This window comes from Eublepharis macularius, chromosome 4, assembly GCF_028583425.1.
Source record: "Eublepharis macularius isolate TG4126 chromosome 4, MPM_Emac_v1.0, whole genome shotgun sequence".
In the NCBI taxonomy this organism is placed as follows: Eukaryota; Metazoa; Chordata; class Lepidosauria; order Squamata; family Eublepharidae; genus Eublepharis; species Eublepharis macularius.
Window position 1 is genome coordinate 186,181,771 of NC_072793.1, and position 23,798 is coordinate 186,205,568.

The following is a 23,798-nucleotide window of genomic DNA, read 5'->3' on the forward strand; positions in this document are numbered from 1 at the left end:
TGAAATCTGAACAGATTTGAAAAGTGGGCAGAATTGAATAAGGTACGAGTTAACATGGATAATTGCCAGGTTCTCCACCTGGGTAACATAAATGCAAAGCATGCATACTGGATAAGAGATACACTTCTGGGTAGCAATGTGTGTGAACAAGATCTTTGGATATGGGTGGATGGGGAGCTAAATATGAGCAATCGGTGTGATGCAGCAGCAAAAAAGGCGATTGCAACCTTGGGCTGTATCAACAAAGGCATAACATCGAAACCACAGGAAGTCATTGTCCCACTATATACCACATTGCTCAGTCCCCAACTGGAGTATTGTGTGCACTTCTGGAGGCCTCAATTCAAAAAGGATGTGGACAAAGTAGAATGGGTGCAGAGGAGAGCAACCAGAAAGATCAGGGGCCTGGAGACCTAGTCATACGAGGAAAGACCCAGGAATATTCAGTTTGGAGGACGTTGACGACAGACATGATTACTCTCCTTAAGTATTTAAAAGGTTGTCAGTAGAGGAGGGAAGGGAGCTGTTCCTCTTGGCAACAGAGGATCGGACTCGAAACAATTGGTTTAAACTACAGAAGGGAAGGAACCTGCAGGATATTAGGAAAAGCTTCTTCACGTTCAGCAGTGGAATCAGCTGCCCAGGGATATGGTAGGCTCCCCCTCTTTGGCAGCCTCCAAGGAATAGCTGGATGAATCCTTGTCAGAGATGCTTTAGGCTGTATCTGCAGGGGATGGACTAGATGGTCTGTAAAACCCCTTCCAGTTCTCATTCTATGATATTTTTCTATGATTTTCTCTCTCACACATAATGTGACAATTCTTCCCCCTCTGAGCCCAATCTAAAAATATTATAATTAGACACCTGCATGCAGCCTTCAAACTTCCATCAGAGCTTTTCATTTTCCATCCAGTGAAGAGCACAGACAGGAGAGAAGGGAAGGACAGAAAGAGGTTCAGGGAGGCAGCCAGGGTCATGATTTCCAGTTCCACACTTACCCCATCTGATTGTAGAGAAGCTGCATTCTCTCTGCCGCTAAGATATTGCAAAGAATATATCGTTCCTATCATGTCCTCACCTGGAGGAATCAAAGAGAATTGGAAAACATTCTAAACTTACCAAGTATTTAGCATCTTAGTTTCTTGCACAGTAGAAGTAGATTCTTCCTCTAGTGGCTTATGGTCACAACTGCACTTGCATCTTGATTTAGGATAATGTTGTGATTCCAAATGTTTGCAAAAGCTACTCTTGATATGATAAAATAGACAAAATTATGGCTTATTTCTCCAGTGGTACAAAATTCACAGACATAAGAAGGAAGATGTTTGAAATTCAAGGTACAGGCAGTCCTAAACCCACTGATAGGAGAGCGTTCCACAAGGCCGGGGCCAGGGAAGAAAAAGCCCTGGCCCTGGTTGAGGCTAGATGGATGTCCTTCGGGCCGGGGACCACCAGGAGTTGTTTGTCTGTAGAGCGCTACGCCCTGCAGGGGTGGTAATGAAAGAGGCAGTCCTGCAGGTATGCAGGTCCCAGTCCATGATGGGCTTTAAACACCAAGGTTAACACCTTGAACCGGATCCGGAACTCCACTGGGAGTCAATGCAGCTGGCACAGCACAGGATGAATGTGCGCTCGGATTGGCGTTCAAGTAAGGATGCGTGCCGCTGTGTTCTGCACCAGCTGTAGCTTTTGGGTCAGGGCTAAGGGCAGCCCAGCGTAGAGTGAGTTGCAGTAGTCTAGCTTGGAGGTAACCGTTGCATGGATGACTGTGGCCGGGTCCTGGGGCAAAAGATTGCGTAGCCTGCCGAAGATGAAAAAAGGCAGATCTGGCAACGGTTGCGACCTGGCCCTCCATTGAAAGTGTGGCATCCAAGGTCACATCCAGTCTCCTCATCGTCGGCGAAGGTTTCAATTGTACCCCATCGAGGGTTGGGAGCCGGGTCCCCAACTCGATCACCCCACGATCCAGACACAGAACCTCCATCTTCAGGTGATTCCATTTCAGGCAACTCTGATGTAACCAAGCCATCACAGCCTCAAGACCCTTGGCCAAGGAATCTGGAGTAAGATCAGACTGGCCGTCCATCAGCAGATAGAGCTGGGTGTCATCCGCATACTGGTGACAACACAGCCCAAAGCTGCGAGCTAACCGGGCGAGGGGGCGCATACAGATGTTTCTTTGCCATAAGATCTCCTCAAGGATTATCATTTTGTTCCTCTTGTTTTTGGCCCAACCTGCCCAATTTTTAACATTAATTTACATTGTCATTTTTTGAGTTAGGAGGCAACTTTGTCCTCAGTGCCCTTCCTGCTGACACCAGAGACGAGGTGGGCTGGAAATATTTTTGTCATATTTTCTCCCATACGTTCAGGAGATTCTCACTTGCAACAGGATCGGGGTTAAACTATAAATCCCTCTCATTTTTCTTTATCCTCAACCACAAACCCACTGGCACCTTTTTTTCTTCCCCATACGGATATTTCTCAAGTGAGAAGCTGGAATGGAGCATCCCTTCCCACACTGGATGGTGGTGCAGGTGGGAGGTAAAAGCAGCCCACTTGCACTGAAGGAGGACATGCAGTGGGTACAACAACCCTTTTAATCTTACCTGAAAAATCCGCTCCATGGTAATGCTCCTGCGCGATCTTTTCCTGCACCTGAAAGAGAAATAGAGATCTCAGAAAGGGGAGACTGCTGAGAAAAGGAACAGGAAAACAGGGAAGGTGGGGCAATCAATATGGATTTTGAGGGTATTGTTGAATCCTGTGCCCCAGATACTACCCGGATCAGTCCTTCTCACCTGCTGGTCCTGAATCTTGGCACCTGCCTGGCTCAGGAGGAAGCCTTCTGCCAGGGCCACTGCCTGGGAACTGGTCTCTGGCCCGCATTCCCTGATCCAGCTCTCCATCTCCAAGGGCAAGACAGCCAGGAATTGCTCCAAGACCACCAGGTCCAGGATCTCCTTCTTGCTGTGCCTTTCTGGCTTCAGCCACTGGTGGCAAAGATGGTGCAGTCGGCTGCAAGCCTCTCAGGGCCCTTGGGCCTCCTGGTAGTGGAAGTGCCTGAATTGCTGCCGCTGCACATCTGAAGGGGGGAAATCCTCTCCCAGGCTCTTTTCCGCTCTTCCTTCCCATGGTTCTCTTCTGCTCTCAGCCTCTGTGGCATCAGGGCCTTTTCTTGTCGCTGGACCAACTGACTGCAGCTCCCAAGCCTTCATCCTCTGTTTGTCTCCAGACAGCCTCCACCTGGACCAGCGGGTCACCTCTTCCTCTGCCTGATTCTTCTGTAAAGGTAAGTGCCCAGTCTGTGACCTCCTGCAAAGAGAAGACTGATTTTACTGGAGATATATATATGGACACCAGCATCTGAAGAGGTGACCCGTGACTCCCAAAAGCTCATGGAACTCCCCGGAATCAAGGGGATTCATAAAGAAGAAGCTGGACAAAGCACATGAAGAGTTGATCAGAATCATACTATCATGGGGTTGGAAAAGACCTCTAGGGTCATCTAGTCTAACCCCTGCACAATGCAGGAAATTGACAAATACCTCCCCTGCACACACACACCATTGACCCTTACTCCATGCCCAGAAGATGGCATAACACAGTCAGGATCCCTAGTCAAACTGGCCTGAGTAAAATTGCTACCTGATCCTGAAGTTGCGATCGGCCTTACCCTGGGCATGTAAGAAGAGACCATGAGAACTAATCACTGATGTAACCCTTCCTGCCCTCCCTCTCATGATCTGCCTAAGTTCACAGAATAAGCATTGCTGATAGATGGCCATCTAGCCTTTACTTAAAAACCTCTAAAGAAGAAGAGCCCACCACCTCCCATCCCGAGGAAGCCTGTTCCACTGAGGGACTGCTCTGTCAGGAAGTTCTTCCTAAAGTTTAGCCAAAAACTCTTTTTATTTAATTTCAACCCTTTGGTTCTGGTCCAACCTTCTGGAGCAGTGAAAAACAACTATATGATAGCCCTTTTAATACCTGAAGATGGTTATCCTATCACCTCTCACTCATCCCCTCTCCAGGCTAAACATACTGAGCTCCTTCAACCCTTCCTCAGAGGACTTGGTCTCCAGGTCCCTCACCATCTTTGTAGCCCTCTTCTGGACTTGCTCCAGCTTGTCTATATCCATCTTAAATTGTGGTGCCCAAAACTGAGCACAGTATTTTAGATGAGGTCTAACCGGAGCAGAGTAGAGCGATACCATCACATCGCGTGATCTGGACACTGTGCTTCTGTTGATACAGCCCCAAATCACATTTGCCTTTTTAGCTACCACATCACACTGCTGACTCATGTTCAGTGTATGGTCTACTAAGACCCCTAGATCCTTTTTGCACATACTAGTGCCAAGACAAGTCTCCCCCATCCTATAATTATGCATTTGATTTTTCCTACCTAAATGCAGAACTTTACGTTTATCTCTGTTGAAATTCATTTTATTTGTTTTAGCCCGGTTTTGCAGCCTGACAAGATAATTTCCAGCCTGTCAGAATCGTTTGTTACCCCTCCCAATTTAGTATCATCTGCAGATATAATAAGCATTCCCTCTATTCCTTTATCCAAATCATTTATAAAAATGTTGAACACAACAGGTCCCAGGACTGATCCCTGAGGAACTTCACTTGTCATTTTTCTCCAAGAGGATGAGGAACCATTAACAAGCACCCTTTGGGTGCGATCTGTCAACTAATTACAGATCCACCTAACAGTAATAGGATCCAAACCACATTTTATTGACTTGTCAACATGGATATTATGTGGAAAGCCATACTGAAATTGAGATAAACTATGGCCGATTCCAGATGACTAACCTTAAGTCGCTTCATGCCGCCCTCTTCCGGATCGCGACGGGGAAAATGCGAAATATCGCGTTTCCTCGCGCGAGTTTTGCGCGTCATCGCGCAAAACTCGCGCGAGGAAACGCGATATTTCACATTTTCCCCGTCGCGATCCGGAAGAGGGCGGCATGAAGCGACTTAAGGTTAGTCATCTGGAATCGGCCTATGTCTACAGCAATCCCCTGATCCAGCAAGGTAGTAACTTTCTCAAAAAAAGACATACGATTAGCTGGACATGATTTGTTCTTGAGAAACCCTTGCTGGCTCTTAGTAATCACAGCCGTCCTTTCTAATCTGTCAAGCTGACAGGTCGGTAGTTACCTAGTTCCTCCTTTTCCCCCTTCTTGAAAATGGAGACAACATTTGTCTGCCTCCAACCTACTGGCACCATGTCTGTTCTCCAAGAATTCTCAGAAATAATGGACAGAGCTGCAGAAATTACATCTGTGACTTCTTTTAGTATCATTGGATGCAATTCATTTGGTAAGGCAACTTAAAAAGACAGAGCTGGTGTCAGGGCAAAGGCTTTGCTATACACTGGAGCTGTGTGAAGGGGCTGTGAAATGCCAGAAGGGAAACTTCAGCCCATCATAACCTCTCCAGGTCCAAGCCTGGCTCGGGAAGGCAGCTCCAGCCCATTTCCATTCCCCCTGCCCTCTGGTTGCCATCCCACACAGTTTTAGACAGGAGAGGTGAAATTGACAGAGCCTAAGATGAAATTAACAAACCCACTGAGGAGCAATCTCTGCAGGCTCTGTCTTTCAAAACTATGCTTCCCAGCTAACTCTGCGTCTCCCTACACATGACGAACACGCACCGAGCTGTATCGTGCAGAGAGAGTATCTCTTCAAAATGAGAGTCTCTCTACACGAGACATCTGATATGAGATGATGTCCGTGAATTCAAAAGGAGGGGTGGATCTCTAGAAGCCAGGATCTTCCAGGAGCAAAGTCGCCCAGCAGAATGAAGATCGGAAGGCAAGGAAAAGCTGTGCTCACTCTGTAGGCAGAAGAGTTCCTTCAGTAAGCCAGGGAAGCCTCCATAAATCCAAGTTTGGTATTCTAGGACTGCAAGAAAAAACTGGAAGGGCCTTTGGGAGCAGGACTGCATTACAGCAACACCAGCCCTATGAAAAGAATGATGGGGCTGCCTCTTTCCCTTTGTTTCCACCCTGGCATATTTGCCCACCTGGACAGGGCCACCCTAACCATGGCCAGAATCCACAGCTGGCCACACACGGGCATTCCTTGGGGGCGGGGGTGGGGGTGGGGGGCAGTTATGGAAAGGTCAGGAAAGCGCCCACACTCCAGGCTTTCTGCAAATGATGAAAACCTGAATTACTCAGGAGGGCTTTCTGCTCTGCTGATAGGCTGTAAGAAGTGGCTCAGAGAGATGTTCCCGAAAAGGGACTGCGACTGTCGGCTATTCTACTGGCTTTTGTCTCTCAGTTGTTGATATGCAACTTCCATGTCGATGAAAATGTTGATGTTAAATTACCAAGACTTTGCTTCAGCCGTGTTTCATCTTTATGTTCGGATTCATGCTCGCTTTCCAATGCCCCATACCCTCCTAGTGTATTGCTTATTTAATGTCCGGGCCATTGATATATTGACTCAAACTGTCTAATCCATCTGGAGTCTCAGTGATAAAAGCGGACTATGAATAATATAAATAACAAAAAAAAATGAAATAAACAGATGCCATTTTGCTACAGCTCGCAGACAGGAACAGAAGACAGAGAAAATGGAGCATTCCTTATTCCAAGAAGAACTCAGCTCCACTTCTAGTTAAGAGAGCAAGCAGCACAGTCCTTTCGATAAATGAGGTCCTTTGGTTAATAATGGCAAAAGCAGAGAGGAAATATTTTCCTTTGCAAAGGAAATATTATTATTATTATTGCATTACTTACCTATTTTTGAAAAGTTCTCAGGTGCTGCCTCACCTGCCCTTCGCCCAACCACACATTGAACACACACATTGGACCCTGGAGCAGGTGGCCTCCCCTCTCCTGGCCTCTCTAGGAATGGAGGCTCCTTCCCTTTAACCCTTCGGTGGACTCCCCAGAAAGCAAAAAGGACCCACTTGTGGCTTTGCCCTGCCAGAGGGTGTATTTGTATGTTGAAATAAATAAAAGAAAACCACTCTTACATTGTATATCGTTTTTAATTCTATATGCAGCATCCATTCACGTTTTTGTGTGGTGACAGCTCCCCAAAGTGGTGGGTGCTGCATATAGGAAAAAATGTACACTGGTTTTATTTTAATTCAATGTACAAATGCACGCTCTGGCTGGGCGAAGCCACAAGCGGGTCTTTTTTCGCTTTCTGGAGATTCCACCTAAGGGTTAAAGGGAAGGAGCCTCCATGCCTAGAGAGGCCCGGGGAGAGAGTAGGCCCCCTGACTTGCCACAGTCACTTCCAGTCCCAGGGTCCCATGTGTGTGTTGAGTGGCCAGTGTGTGGTTGGGTGGAGGGGAGAGGAAGCAGAGCCTGAGAACGTTTCAAAAACAGGTAAGTAATGCAATCATATCTCCTTTGCAAAGCGCCTCCCTGCTATTGCTGCGATTCACCAGAGGGTTTCATTGATCCAAAGGGCGTTTCTACTTGCTCTCTGGAAGCTCCTCTTCACTGCAGGTGGAGCCGAGTTCTTCCTCCCTGGTAGAAGGCAGGCACCTTCTGCTGTATTTTCTCTGCAGTCTGCAAACTCTAGCAAAAGGCCTCTCTTTGGGTGTCTCTTTATGTTACTTTTATTTTATTTACATTATTTATAGTCTGTGTTTCTCTCTGAGAATTGAGGCCGATTACACAGTGTGAGCCAATATGATCCATGGCTGGGACGTTCAATAAACAATATAACAGGATGTGGATTCAAGACATTTGAAAGCAAACGAAAATATGAATATAAAGAGAAAAAGCTGCAGATTTGGAACCTTAGTAATTTAACATGAACATATTCATTGACATGAAAGTTTTGTATCAACACCAATAGACAGAATCCAGTAGAATAGTCTACAGTCCCAGTCCCTTTTGGAGAGCATCTCTGAGCCAATTGCTTCAGTAAAAACTTCTCTTGGATAATTCAGTTTTGCATAGTTTGCAGAAAGCCAGGAGAGTGGGAGCTTTCCTGACTTCAGGCATCTGTAGATTTGGCCCATTTTCAGGCTGGCACCTGCAGAACACCTGGCTCAGATGAGAGAAGCTCCCATAGACAAAGAGGCAGCTCCATAATTTTGTCATGAGCTTGACGTTGCTAAACTGCTATTGTGTTCCCACATCACTTTTTTCTCTTTTTTCTTGCTGTTCCACAATAGCAAACTTGGATTTTTGGAAGGTTCCCCTCTTCACGCTGTTATGCACTGTAACTATAATCCTGCCCACAGACTCAGCGCTACTTTTCCTCGCTGACAAATCTGCTGTCTTCTGGGTGACTTCTGGAGCCCAGCATACTTCACTTGCCTTTGGTAATGTAAGATCTTTGGCTTCTAGAAATCCACCCCGCCTCTTGAATTCATAGGGACCCAGGGCAATCTGATCCCCTCTGAAGGAGTCATTAAGCCCTGCGAAGTCACGTGTTGGACTTGGGTTTCCCAGATCAGCCACAGAACTCGAAAGATCTCTGCCAACCTTTGATCTCTTGTATGACAAAGATACTTGTTTCTTTAGAGAATTTTTGTGTGGCCCCTCCAGAGACCCTGACCGAGGTGTCTTCAGAAGCACATTGTCATGAAAACATAAAAAATGTTTCATTAAAAATCCCCCATAAAACAAACCCAGCCAGAGTATAAAAATGCGGATAATGAATAACAGTTTCTGAACTGAAGACACCCTATCAAGATAGTATTCAATTCTTTACCTTAAAAGGTGAGACAAGTCGGTGGGACATGAGGCAAATCGGTGGGACACACGGCCTTGCAAGGGTCAAAACTAGGTTCTCTTCGTATTGTCGAAGGCTTTCACGGCCGGAGAACGATGGTTGTTGTGGGTTTTCCGGGCTGTATTGCCGTGGTCTTGGCATTGTAGTTCCTGACGTTTCGCCAGCAGCTGTGGCTGGCATCTTCAGAGGTGTAGCACCAAAAGATAGAGTTCTCTCAGTGTCACAGTGTGTCTTTCGGTGCTACACCTCTGAAGATGCCAGCCAGAGCTGCTGGCGAAACATCAGGAACTACAATGTCAAGACCACGGCAATACAGCCCGGAAAACCCACAACAACCATAGGTTCCCTTTCTCCACTCTGGCTCCTCCATGGCTCCATTGGCTTCCATGAATTGCTATTGAAATATTCTTCAGTTGTCTTTAGCATGCTTAGAAAGATGCAGCATCTCTGGGACTCGAAGTTGCTCTGTTCTCCTTCAGGCCACTCTAACTTCACATCAACCACTTTGCAAATGTGCACCACACTCCTGGTACCATGTAATGTTTTCTTACTTCTGAACTCTGTAGGGATCTTTAGTCTATAGTTTAGCAATGCTTTTGTTAAACAAAGTGGAGCCTTTCTCCTTGCTGTGTTGAAGGTCCTCTATTGTGGGCTGTTCCATGAGCTTTCGTGAGTCACAGGTCACCTATTTAAACGCAGGTGCTCATATCTATGTTTCTAGCAAATCCGTCTTCTCTTTGCAGGAGGTCACAGATCCAGCACTTGCCTTTACTGAAGGATCCGGCACAGGAGGAAGGCGATCCACTGGTCCAGGTAGAGGCTGTCTGGAGAGGAAGGGAGGATGAAGGAAGAGCAGGACTCAGTTGGTCCAGAGACAAGAGAAGGCCCCGAAGCCACCGAGGCTGGGAGCAGAAGGGAAGTGTGGGAAGGTGCCATGTGGAAGAGCCTGGGAGAGGATTTTCCCCCTTCAGAAGGGCAATGCCAGCAATTCAGGCACTTCTGCTACCACGAGGCCAAAGGGCCCCGAGAGGCCTGCAGCCGACTGCACCATCTTTGCCACCAGTGGCTGAAGCCAGAAACGCACAGCAAGAAGGAGATCCTGGACCTGGTGGTCTTGGAGCAATTCCTGGCCGTCCTGCCCCCGGAGATGGAGAGCTGGGTCAGGGAATGCAGGCCAGAGACCAGTTCCCAGGCAGTGGCCCTGGCAGAAGGCTTCCTCCTGAGCCAGGCAGATGCCAAGAATCAGGTCCAACAGGTGAGAAGAACACACATGGGGAGTATCTGGGGCACTGGATACAATCAAAGATACCCTTGAAATCCATATAGATTGCCCTGACTCTTTTATAATCCCTCCCAACACCTTTTCCCTGCTCCTTTTCTCAACAATGTCCCCTTTCTGGGATCCCCACTTCTCTTTCAGGTGCAGGAAAAGATTGTGGAGGAGCATTACCATGGAGCAGAATTTCCAGGTAAGATTAAAAGGGCTGTTATTCCCACTGGACTTCCTTCTCAAGTGTAAGTGGGCTGCATTTATGCTTCCCTGCCCCCTGTCCATTGTGGAACGAATGCTCCATTCCAGCTTCCCACTTCAGAGATATCCTTTAAGTGAGGGGAAAAGAGAGAATCAATTCATAATCTTCACTAAATAATTGGAATACTAATGGTTTCGCGTGGGTATACCTATCTCCAATTATATTATATGCGTGCAAAAAATGATAGGGATTTATAGTTTAACCCTGATCCTGTTGCAAGTGAGAATCTCCTAAACATATGGGAGAAAATATGACAAAAATATTTCCGGTCCATCTCACCTCGGGTGTCAGCAAGAAGGGCACTGAGAACAAAGTTGCCTCCTAACTAAAAAAAATGGCAATTGATATAAATTAATGTTAAAAATTGGGCAGATAGAGCCTTGGGCCAAAAAGAAGAGGAACAAAATGAAAATCCTTGAGGAGATCTTACGGCGAAGAAACATGTTTTATGCTGTGGCTCCCTGGCCTGGAGCCTTTTGGGATTTCATGGTCTCCATGGCAACGAAGGGCCTGCCTCAGGTAGTAACAGGCCCCAGCCTCTGCGCTGGGCTGCAGCTGTTTTGCTCATCACTTCTCAGATAAAATGTCTTCCCTGCATTCTGGCTTGGACCCTGGATGAGCAGAGACAGGGCCAGATGGTGGCTGGAGGCCAACTTGTCTGGTTGTTGGTCATACTTCTCATTGTAATGATTTTTAGAACATGAACATTGTCCTTGAAGGTTTGGAGCCAGGAGATCTCACTCTACCAGTCTCAAATATTCCATTCATGAGGAAGGTGATGGAAAGGGTGGTGGCAGGACCGCTTCAGGCCTTCCGGGACCAGCCAAATTTTTAGATCCTTTCCAGTCTACTTTTAGGCTTGGTTATGGGATTGAAACAGCATTGGTCACCCTGACGGATGACCTTTGCCGGGAGATGGACAGGGGGAATTCCTCTATGGGACGCTGGCGGTGGTACTTCACCAATAGCAGGGTTGTCTTTTTTCTATATGTGCCGATCTTGCTGCCTGTTCCTCACATTTCAAACGTCTTCCTTCTCAAGTTTTGATTTTTGTACCACTGGATAAACAAGCCATAATTTTTTAGCGTACCAAGAGTAGATTTTGCAAACATTGGGAATTACAACATTATCCTAAATAAGGGTGCAAGTGTAGTTGGGACCATGGACCAAGAGAGGAAGAATCTACTTCTCCCGTGCAAAAAACTGAAATGCTAAATACTTGGAAAGTTTAAATATTTTCCAGTTCTCTTTGATCCCTCCAGGCGAGGCCTTGAAAGAAACGATGTATTCTTTGCCATCTCCTTGCACCATAGAGAAAGCAGCTCCTGTACGGTCAGATGGGGTAAGTGTGGAACTGCAAATATTGACCCTGGCTGCCTCCCTGAAGATCTTTCTTTCCTTCCCTTGTCCCCTGTCTGTGATCTTCACTGGAGGGAAAATGAAAAGCTCTGATGGAAGTTTGAATCTTGCGTGCAGGTGTCTAATTATAATCTTTTTGGATTGTGCTTAGAAGGGGAAGAATTATTACATTATGTGAAAGGAGAGAAAGAATCAAAAGTCATATTACAAAATCAGAGTTGGAAGGGGTCTAACAGACCTTCTAGTCCAAACCCTGCCCAATTCAAAAAGCAACCTAAAACAGCCCCAGCATGGATTAGTCTAGCCGCTTCTTGAAGACTGCCGATGAGGGAGAACCCACCACTTCTGGCATCCAATTCCACTGCTGGATGACTCTTAATGTGAAGATGTTTTTCCTAATAAACAGCCAGTACCTTCCCTGTTTCAAGTCCTATGTCTGCTGCCAGTAGGAACAGCTTTCTCCCCTCCCCTAAGTGATAGCCTTTTAAGTACTTAAAGAGAGTGATAATGTCTCCCCTCCTCTTCAAACTGTTCATGGGTCCTTCAAACTGTTCATGGGTCCTTCAGTCTTTCCTCATAGGGCTTGGCCTCCAGGCCCCTGATCATCCTGGTTGCTCTCCTCTGCACCGCTTCCAATTTGGCCACATCTTTTTCTAAGTAATGCCGCCAGAAGTGCACATAATACTCCAGGTGGGGTTATGCTTTGATGCTACACCCCAAGATTGCTTTCGCCTTTTTTGCTGCTGCATCACACTGCCTGTGCATATGTTGCTCCTTATCCACGAGTATCCCAAAATCTTGTTCACATACACTGCTACCCAGAAGTGTATCCCTCATCCAGTATGCATGCTTTTTGTTTATGTTAACCAAGTGGAGATCCTGGCAATTATCCATGTTAATTCACATCTAATCCAAATCTTCCCATATTTCTAGTGTCTTCAGATCTCATTGAATTTTATCCCTGTCTTGTGTACTTCCGTAACTCTCCTTTTCATTGTGACTCCTCCCAATTTGGCATCATCTGCAAATTTAATGAGGAATCCCTTCACACCCTTGTCCAGACCATTTATAAAAATATTGAAAAGCATTCAGCCCAGAACCGAGCTCCGTGACACTCTGCTGGACATCTCCCTCCAATCAGACATGATGCCAAAGCCACTCTTTGGATGTGGTTATCCAGCCAGTTCCCTAAGTTTTCTTTTTTTTCTCTTGTCAGGGTCCGGTGACCTTCGAGGAGGTGTCTGTGCATTTCACTGAGGAGGAGTGGGCTATGCTGGATCCGGGCCAAAGAAGCCTTCACAAGGAAGTCATGGAGGACAATTGTCAGGCTGTGGCCTCTCTGGGTAAGGCTGCCCTTTCCCTTTATTCACAAAGGCCGAAGGCAAAAATGACCCCTTTTAAGGGGACTCTCAGTAGGCAAGAGGGGCAGGTCTGTGTGCAGGCCAAGGTTGTGCTTCTGCATAGCTAGCACACTCATCTAGTCTAACTTTGTAAATTTAAATGTTGGTTTGTAAACTGAAATGAACAGGTTATGGGATATCAGTAGGGCCTCATGGTAGTTAGAAAGCAGCCAAGGAAATAAACTTTTTAAATAGCCATAATAATACCTATGTATATAGAAGTCCCTTGCTGTGCATTTCACAAAGTGTAAAGAGCTATTTCCTTCCTCCACGGCCTTTATGGTCTCCCGTTGGGCATGGGGAGGATAGCCGTGTGGGGAGGGGGATGAAAGGATGGATTGGGGTCATTCCTCTGTGTTCATTCTACTTTCACCAGTGTAGGCTTCAGCCTGGTCAACCTACACAAGAATAGGGTGCAGCAGAGCTTTGAAGAACAAACACTGGATTTTAGCAGGTTTAGCAAGATTTGCTATATCCCAGACAGCCTTGCCTACAGAATTCCTGTGTACCAGTTTGACATTAAAATCAAAGGAGCCCATCCTTCCAGAAAGATGGTAGTCTGTATGAAAATGCTGTTGTGAGCCCCCTCAAGGAAGGGTGGGATAAAAAAACGTCCAAAATAGAGACATCAGATTTATAAGGGATCCATGAACAGATTTTTTTTTGCACCCTGCAAGGTGTACGGGGTCTCTTGAAAGGGAGAGGAGACCTCCGTGGCCCTTTCTCAAGGCCACATGGTATCGGACAGGGATGCTGGATTGTCTTTGAGTTTGGAGGGGGCTGAGACGCTGTTATCGTGGTGGCTGTGTCTGGGCTAGGACTTCCCTTCCCTGTGCTGAAGTTCCCTCCTCCCTCCTCCAGTGAAGGGAAAGGCCCACCCACCCGTCAAGCCACCTGTCTTGAATTAGGCAGGCCAGGCTGCAGACCAGGCAGGTGCGTCTCCCTTCCCTTCACCGTCAGCCAATCCCAGTGGCAGATGGAAGGGCCTGCCCATCTGTCAAACCACTGGCCCTGGATCTGGGTGGCTAGGTGGCCCAACGGGCGGGAGCACCTCCCTCCCTTCCCTTCACCATTGGGATTGGCTGGTGGAGGGAAGGGCCTCCCTACCTGTCCTGGTCACTCTCTCCCCCACCCAGACGGGGAACGGAGGAGGGGGCCATAGCCTGGTCTGGCCACCTTGCCCTCCTCTCTCATGCCCAGATCAAGGCACTGGGCAGGAGGCAATGCCCTGCCAGCGGCCATGCCCTCCTTTCCACCCCACCCACATCGGGGCAATGCCCCACTTGGGTGCCTTGCCCTCCTTCCCCCTCCCTGATTGGGATGCTGCAGATGGGGCAATGCCTGGCCCACCTGCCTTGCCTTTTCTAGAGCCCATTGTTTTCTGTTGCCCCAGTGGGTTGGACCAGAAACAACAGGATAAAATTAAACCAAAGGAGTTTTACATTAAACTTCAGGAATAACTTCCTAAACTCTATGTGCTTGGGCAGATAGTTGAAGGGAGGACAGGAAAGAGTGAACTGGAACTCAGTTCCCATGGCCGTTTCTTATGTGCTCAGGGTAATTCCAATCGGCACTTGAGGTCAGGACAAAATTTTCCTCCAGATCAGATTGCCAATGGATCTTGCAGATTTTTTGCTTTCTTTATGGCATTTCTCAGGAGTCACTGAGAGAGCGGAGGTGAATTTCCTGCATTGTATTTGGGTTTGGAATAGATGACCTTTGGAGTCCATTTCCCCTATAAGTTTTTATGTTTCCTGCAACTGAAAACTCAACAACCAGGTCTCACCAGACTTTCCTGTTTCTTCCAGAGGCTGATGGTCCCCAGGAAAAACCTGAGAAAGAACTACAACAATTCCCATTGGAAAGAGAAGAGCAGAGAAGAGACAATGGAACGAGATGGAAAAGGGGGAATGAATCCTCTGCTCCTCAGGATGCTGAATCCCAGGACATCCTGCCACACCATACAGGAATCATTTGCCCCAAGTGTGGGGAAAAATTCATTCACCCATCAGTGTTTGATATGCACTGGAGAGAACACACAAGGGAGAAACCCTATACATGTGTGGACTGTGGAAAGAGATTTTCTCATTGTTCCAGGCTTAGTATCCATCGACGCATCCACACAGGGGAGAAACCACATGAGTGTGCGGACTGTGGAAAGAGCTTTGCTCAGAATGTACACCTTACTATCCACAGACGTATCCATACAGGGGAAAAACCATATAAATGTGTAGACTGTGGAAAGAATTTTGCTCGTGGTACAGACCTTACTGTCCATCGACGTATCCATACGGGGGAGAAACCATATAAATGTGTAGACTGTGGAAAGAGCTTTGCTCGGAGTACAGACTTTACTGTCCATCGACGTATCCATACAGGTGAGAAACCATATAAATGTGAGGACTGTGGAAAGAGCTTTGCTCAGAATGTACACCTTACTGACCATCAACGTATCCATACTGGGGAGAAACCATATAAATGTGTGGACTGTGGAAAGAGCTTTGCTCATAGTTCGAGACTTACTGTCCATCAACGTATCCACACAGGTGAGAAACCATATAAATGTGTGGACTGTGGAAAGAGCTTTGTTCGGAATAAAGACCTTACTGTACATCGACGTATCCATACAGGTGAGAAACCATATAAATGTGTAGACTGCGGAAAGAGTTTTGCTCGAAGTAAAGACCTTACTGTCCATCTACGTATTCATACCGGGGAGAAACCATATAAATGTGTAGATTGTGGAAAGAGCTTTGCTCACAGTTCCAGACTTACTGTCCATCGTCGTATCCATACAGGTGAGAAACCATATAAATGTGTAGACTGTGGAAAGAACTTTGCTCGGAGGAAAGACCTTACTGTCCATCAACGTATCCATACAGGTGAGAAACCATATAAATGTGCGGACTGTGAAAAGAGCTTTGCTCGGAGGAAAGACTTTACTGTCCATCAACATATCCATACAATGAGAAACTATATATTCTAAGATTGTGGAAGAAACACTTAGATATTAATTTAGATCTAAAGAGTTGGGAGCCAGGTTGGTGTAGTGGTTAAGAGCGGCAGGACTCTAATCTGGAGAACCGGCTTGGATTCCCCACTCCTCTACGTGAAGCCTGTTGAGTGACCATGGGTCAGTCATAGCTTCTTGGTGCTGTCTCAGACCTTCCCACCTCACAGAGTAATTGTTGCGTGTAATAACACATTTTGTAAACTGCTTTTATTGGGTGTTAAGTTTTCCTGAAGGGCGGTATATAAATCGAATGTTATTAAACTGAATGTTACTATCTTGTTTTCTATCAAAATTCTACTATATAATTGAGTAAGCATGTTTCAGACAACTCACTTTATACCCTGGTGCACCACCAGAGGACGCTGCTGTGGAGGGAAGCCCAGGCAAGGCACCACGTCCCTCCAGAAAATGTACCATGGCAGGAAGGCCAGGCCGGGATCGGTAGGGGAACAGGTGGCAATACCAGCCTGCTGCTTTCACCCAGCTGGTATTAGGAGCAGAACAGATGGCAATACCCACCCCCAACTTAACTCAGCTAATATTAGGAGCGGAGCAGGTGGCAATGCCCACCCCCGCCTTAACCCAGCTGGTATTAGAAGGGGAGCAGGAGGCAATGCCTGTCCAATGCCTTATCCCAGCTGATATTAGGAGCAGAGCAGGAGATAATGCCCACCCCCAACTTAACCCAGCTGGTACTAGGAGCGGGGCAGGTAGCAATACCTGCCCCCTTCAGCCATCTGGGATCGGGAGTGGAGCAGGTGGCAATGCCCGCCCCCCCATCTTCACCCAGCTGGTATTAGGAGCAGAGCTGGTGGCAATGCCCATCCCCCTTCAGCCAGTTGCGATCAGGAGCGGAGCAGGTAGCAATGCTACCTCCCTTTACTCGGCCTGTATCAGGTGTGGAGCAGGTAGCAAAGCCCCCCCACCCGTTTACGTGACTGAGATCAGACATGGAGCAGGAACCAATGCCCATTTTCCCTTCAGCCAGCTGGGATCAGGAGCAGAGCAGATTGTAGTGTCCACCCCCTTTACCCAGCCTGTAGCAGGCATGGAGTAACTGAAAAAAGCAGCTGGCTGCCCCCGTATATACAAGTGGACAGAGAGGGAACAAGCCCATGGGAAGCACACACAAAACTAATCAAAGAATTAACAAAATTGTATTCAAAGTGCAAGTGCTATAAATAGTGGTAATTCATACATATATCAATTTCATTCACATTATCTCATTCCATATCCATAACAAACTGTACAGGGAACACCTTCACAATTGTACATCCAACAATCGGGCATAAACACAAACAGAGTCTATTGTAGATTCCTATGCAAAATCTTGTGTCGAACAAGCAAATTCCTGGAACCTCCCAGATGAAAAGGGAGCGTCACCGTTTGAAATGAGGAACAAACTCTCAAACCACGCCCAATCTGGGGCCGGCTAAACGCTGCAGATTTCGTAGCACCTTCATCGGGAGCGTGTTGTTCGCTATAATACAAAATACAAAAATCCTTTCGTATCCAATGTACAGCCATTCATACTCCCAATTAACAATAAAATAAAATAAAATATGGGAGGAACAAGCTTAATCTAATGTTAATTCATCATCAATCTTTGAAGCCTGGAGCACAATGGCTAAGTTTACTTGCTTGTGCACTGAAAACGCTGAGCGTTTCCCTGTTTCTGTCTTTGCTGGCTAATGATCAATCAAACTCTTAAAGTGATCTTGCTCATTATCTCTCTCAAACTGCAGCAAACCCTTTGACATCTATCTCTATTAGGAGCTACGAGTCAAACAACTTCAAAGAAAACAACTAAGGGAGAGGTCATGATTAAGTCCCCGTGGCTGGACTGTATCCAATCTGTGAATCCAAGTTGCCTCCCTATGCAAGAGTGCTGTTGGAGCATTGTCATGACTGTGCTTGTATAAAACTCCCAGGATAAAAACCTTAATAGCATTCTCCTTATGTTGTTTAGCAATAAAATGCTGTGTCAAGGGCGCTTCCTGAACACAATTCCGGATGCGGGATATGTGTTCTAGAATACGCACCTTGATAGGTCTCATGGTACATCCTATGTATACAAGTGGGCAGGGGCATTCGATAGCATAAACCACTGCAGCACTCTGGCAAGTGGCAAAATGAGTGAAGCGTAATCTCTGTCCATTGAGTGTTACTTCCTTGCCTTCCTTGCCATGGAGCAGGTGGCAATGCCCACTCCCTCCTTCACCGGCCAGGATCAGTGACGGCGGAGGAAGGAATGCCTGCCTATCTGCCCTTCTCTTTCTAGATCCTGTTGTATTTTTCCCCACAATGGGCTTTCTTGCTAGTTGTTACATAAGAGAGAAATCCTAAGGCTGTATGAAGGGCAGCTATCTTTTAAGGGGGGGGAGGAAGTGATGAAATATATTATATATTATATTTCTTTTAAATAGGAAGTTTTTAAAATCATTTTGTAAGCATCCTTGAACTATGTGGGAAGGCTGGGCGTAAATATTGTAATAAACAAACAAACAAACAAATGCTTCCACTGTGGGAAGTTTCAGTCATAGCTCCTCTATTACCAGGTGTCATGAAGTCCATGCAGAGCAGCAACCATGCATCCTGTCAAAGGTGTCAGAAGAAAGGCAAGGTGTAGAAACATTAGTGTCTAACATTTTGTATAATAAGGGTCTGATTTTGTACAACTTCTAAATTCTTTTGTTGAGTTTTCAGTTACAATAAACATAAAAACATATAGCTGAACTGTACTCCAAGGGTCATCTAGTCCAACTGCCGGCACAACGCAGAAATTCACAACTACTTCCCACACACACACCAAGTGACCCCTGCTCCATGCCCAGAAGATGTGAAAACACCTTCAGGATCCCTGGCCAAACTGGCCTGGGGAAAATTGCTTCCTGACCCCAAAGTGGCAATCAGCATTACCCTGGGCTTGTAAGAAAGGGACACAAGAACTAAGCCCTGATGTTGCTCCCCTTGCTCTTGTGATCTGCCTAGGTTCAGAGAATCAGCATTATTGTCAGATGGCCAACTAACCTCCCTTTAAAAACCTCCAAAGGAGAGCCCACCACACTATACTTCTGTTGATTCAACCCGAAATCGCATTTATCTTTTTAGCTACCTCATCACACTGCTGACTCATGGTCTAATAAGGATTCTAGATCCTTTTCGCCCATATTACTGCCAAGCTTAGTACCAATGTAATCCTTCCTCCCCTCCCTTTCATGATCTGCCTAGGCTTTCAGGCTTCAGCCACTCATGGCCAACATGGTGCAGTTGACTGCAAGCCTCTTGGGGCCCTTCGGCTTCCAGGTAGTGGAAGTGTCTGAATTGAAAGGGGAAAATTCTCTCACAGGCAGAAAAACGAAAACTGCGCAACTCACACTCCCAGTGACTCCTGCTCCATGCCCAGAAGATGTCAAAACGCCTCCAGGACCCCTCATGGAACATCCCAGAATCAAAGATGTTTGTAAAGAAGTAGCCAGATGGAGCACGTGAAGAGGAGCTTAATAAAAGCATTGCTGGACTAGAAACTAAAGATTCTTGCAGCGCTCTGAAGCCAGAGAACATTACATGGTACCAGGAGTGGGGTGTATAAGTGCAAAGCAGTTGTTGTGAATTTAGAAAGAGTGGCCCAGAAGCCAAACAGAGCAACTTCAAGTCCCAGAGATGTTTGACCTCCCTAATCATGCTGCAGACAACTGGAGAAGGTTAAAACAGTAGTTCGTGGACACCAGCAGAGCCAAGGAGGAGCCAGAGAACAGAAAGAGGCCCTAATTTTGAACGTATACAGGATCAATGGTTGTTGTGGGTTTTCCGGGCTGTATTGCCGTGGTCTTGGCATTGTAGTTCCTGACGTTTCGCCAGCAGCTGTGGCTGGCATCTTCAGAGGTGTAGCACCAAAAGACAGAGATCTCTCAGTGTCGAGAGATCTCTGTCTTTTGGTGCTACACCTCTGAAGATGCCAGCCACAGCTGCTGGCGAAACGTCAGGAACTACAATGCCAAGACCACGGCAATACAGCCCGGAAAACCCACAACAACCATCGTTCTCCGGCCGTGAAAGCCTTCAACGTATACAGGATCCTTTCAGTCTAGAGGGTGTTTCTTGTTTTCATTGAAGCTTCTATGTTTTTATACTCTGGCTGGATTTTTTATGCTAGATGTTTAATTAACAGATGTATATTTTCACTATTATGTGCTTTTTAAGCTGTTATTCAGGTTCCTTGGAGAGGCAGCATAACAATTTTCTGAAGAAACAAAGGTCTTTGTCATGCAAAAACACAAAAAGGAAAAGCAAGGGTCCAGTAGCACCTGTGTGTGTTATATGCCGTCAAGTTGCCTCTGACCTATGGCAACCCTATGAAGGAAAGACCTACAAAACGTCCTATCATTAATAGATTTGCTCAGATCCTGCAAACTGGAGGATGTGGCTTCTTTTCCTACTGCCTTCCACTTTTTCTAGCATTATTGACTTCTCCAGAGAATTTTGTCTTCTCATAATGTGACCAAATTACGATAGCATTAGTCTTGTCATTTTAACTTCTAGGGAGAATTCAGGTTTGATTTGATCTAGTACCCATTTATTTGTCCTTTTGGCTGTCCACGGTATCTGCAAAACTCTCCTCCAGCACCACATTTCAAATGAATCAATTTTATTCCTGTCAGCTTTCACCTACAAACTGAATTATTAAGGAGGGCTTTCTATTCAGCTAATAGGCCTGTGGTGAAAGAAATGGCTGAGAGAGAGATCATTGTGAAAAGGGACCATGACTGTAGACTATTCTACTGGGTTTTGTCTTTTGGAGTTGATATGCACTTCTGTGTCAATGAACATGTTCGTATCGAATTATGTAGGTTTTGGCTTCAGCAGTGTTTCATCCTTTTATTCTGAGGTATGCCTGCTTTCCAATGTCTGCAATACATACCCTGTTGTACCGTGTACTGAATATCCCAGCCACTGATCATATTGACTTGCACTGTGTGGTTTGCTTTACATAAGAACATAAGAACATAAGCAAAGCCATGTTGGATCAGGCCAGTGGCCCATCCAGTCCAACATTCTGTCACACACAGTGGCTAGAAATCCAGTGCCATCTAAAGGACTGTCAGTGAGGCCAGGACACCAGAAGCCCTCCCACTGCCTTCCTTCCAGCACCAAGACAACAGAGCACCACCTCCCCACAAAGAGAATACCATCTATCTCCTGTGGCTAATAGCCACTGATGGACCTCTGCTCCATATATTTGTCCAGTCCCCTCTTGAAGCTGGCAATGCTTGTAGCTGCCACCACCTCCTGTGGCAACGAATTCCATGTGTTTATCACCCTTTGTGTAAAGTAGTATTTTCTTCTATCTGTTCTAACCCGACTGCTCAATAATTTCATAGAGTGCCCACGAGTTCTTGTATTGTGAGAAAGGGAGAAAAACACATCTTTCTCTACCTTCTCTAACCCGTGCATTATCTTGTAAACCTCTATCATGTCTCCCCTCAGTCGTCTTTTCTCCAGGCTAAAGAGCCCCAAGCGCCTCAATCTTTCCTCATAGGGAAAGTGTTCCAACCCTTTAATCATTTTAGTTGCCCTTCTCTGTACTTTTTCCAGTGCTACGATATCTTTTTTAAGGTGTGGCGACCAGAACTGTACACAGTACTCCAAATGAGGCCTCACCATCGATTTATACAGAGGCATTATGATACCGGCTGATTTGTTTTCAATCCCTTTCCTAATAACCCCTAGCATAGCATTAGCTTTTTTTATGGCAGTCGCACACTGTGCTGACGTTTTTAGTGAGTTATCTATCATGACTCCAAGATCTCTCTCTTGGTCAGTCTCCGCCAGTTCAGACCCCATCAACTTGTATTTATATTTTGGATTTTTGGTTCCAATGTGCATTACTTTGCACTTGGCTACATTGAACCTCATTTGCCACATGGATGCCCACTCTTCTAGCCTCGACAGATCCCTTTGGAGTGCCTCACAATCCTCTCTGGCTTTCACCACCCTGAACAATTTCGTGTCATCTGCAAATTTAGCCACTTCACTGCTTAATCCCAATTCCAAATCATTAATAAACAAGTTAAAAAGCATTGGACCCAATACCGACCCCTGTGGCACCCCACTGCTCATCACCCTCCACTGTGAGAAGTGCCCGTTTATACTCACTCTCTGTTTCCTATTAATTAGCCAGTTTTCGATCCACAAGAGGACTTGGCCCTTTATCCCATAGCTACTGAGCTTACTTAGGAGCCTTTGATGAGGAACTTTGTCAAAAAGCTTTCTGGAAGTCAAGATAAACAATATCTATCGGGTCTCCCTTGTCCACTTGTTTGTTCACTCCCTCAAAGAACTCTAACAGATTGGTGAGACAAGATCTTCCCTTACAGAACCCATGCTGAGTTTTCCTCATCAGCTTTTGGTCATCAATGTGCCCACTAATTTTATTTTTGATAATAGTTTCCACCAACTTACCCGGTATTGACGTCAGGCTGACTGGCCTGTAATTTCCCGGATCTCCCCTGGAACCTTTTTTAAAGATGGGGACAACATTAGCTACCTTCCAGTCCTCAGGAACAGATGCAGAGTTTAATGACAGATTACATATTTTTGTGAGGAGATCTACAAGTTCACACTTGAGTTCTTTCAGAACTCTTGGATGTATGCCATCTGGGCCCGGTGATTTATCAGTTTTTAAATTATCTAGCAGTCGCATAACCTCCTCTCTCGTCACCTCAATGTGACTCAGGTCTTTCAAAACCCCTCCCAAAGTCAGTGCTTCCGGAGTGGGCATGCACTTCTTATCTTCCACAGTGAAGACAGAAGCAAAGAATGCATTCAGCTTCTCGGCCATTTCCCTATCACCCTTTAGTAATCCTTTTACGCCTTGGTCATCCAAGGGCCCCACTGCCTCCCTAGCTGGTTTCCTACTTCTAATATATTTAAAGAATTGTTTATTGTTTTTCTTTATGTTCTTTGCAATATGCTCCTCATATTCCCTTTTTGCCTGTCTGATCACAGACTTGCACTTTTTTTCCCACAGCTTATGCTCCTTTTTATCAACCTCACTCCGACTAGTTTTCCACTGCCTAAAAGAATCCTTTTTACCTTTTACAGCTTCTATTACATTGCTTGTTAACCATGCTGGCCTTTTCCTAAACCTATTTGTGCCTTTCCTAACCAGCGGTATATATTTAATTTGAGCTTCCAGGATTGTAGTTTTAAATAGTCTCCAAGATTCCCTAAGTGTTTTGACCTTTTTTACTTTCCCTTTCAGTTTCTTCTTCACGTACCCCCTCATCTCAGAAAAGTTACCCCTTTTGAAGTTAAACATGGCTGTGTTGGTCTTATTTGGCAATTTCCTATTTATACATATGTTGTACTCAATAACATTATGGTCACTGTTCCCAAGTGGTGCAATCACATTTACATCTCTCACCAGGTCTTCAGCATTACTGAGGACCAAATCCAGGATCACCTCTCCCCTAGTAGGTTCTGTAACCATCTGTTCCATAGCACAGTCATTGAGACAGTCTAGAAACTCACTTTCTCTCCCCCGATTCGAACACCCATTGGCCCAGTCAATGTGTGGGTAGTTAAAATCACCCATTACAACACAGTTTTTTTGTTTAGCAGCCATCTTTAATCCTGTCATCATTTTATAATTGAATATCATTGGGAAAGGCAGACTATAAATAACATAAATATATATATTTTTAAAGACACCGAAAGAGAGGCTGTTTGCTAGCATTTGCTGACAGCACCATGACAGGAGAAGGAGTAT

The 23,798-nt window shown here is 45.9% G+C and overlaps 1 protein-coding gene and 1 pseudogene across 1 annotated transcript; both read left to right on the forward strand.

The window, feature by feature from the left end:
- LOC129326939 (zinc finger protein 721-like) overlaps nucleotides 1–16,259 on the forward strand; it is a 36,803-nt pseudogene extending 20,544 nt beyond the window's left edge.
- Nucleotides 9,486–10,255, forward strand: LOC129326930 (zinc finger and SCAN domain-containing protein 31-like). The gene is made up of 2 exons (XM_054975264.1): nucleotides 9,486–9,978; nucleotides 10,144–10,255. The coding sequence occupies exons 1-2, from the start codon at nucleotides 9,565–9,567 to the stop codon at nucleotides 10,240–10,242; spliced, it is 513 nt and encodes a 170-aa protein (XP_054831239.1). The 5' UTR covers nucleotides 9,486–9,564; the 3' UTR covers nucleotides 10,243–10,255.
- Nucleotides 16,260–23,798: the final 7,539 nt, after the last annotated feature.

What these genes read in the sequence shown, in the direction of transcription:
- LOC129326930 (XM_054975264.1), top strand. Translation starts at nt 9,565, where the DNA reads ATGAAGGAAGAGCAGGACTCAGTTGGTCCAGAGACAAGAGAAGGCCCC. An exon ending in CCAAGAATCAGGTCCAACAG is followed by an intron (nt 9,979 to 10,143) that starts GTGAGAAGAACA and finishes CTTCTCTTTCAG; the next exon opens with GTGCAGGAAAAGATTGTGGA.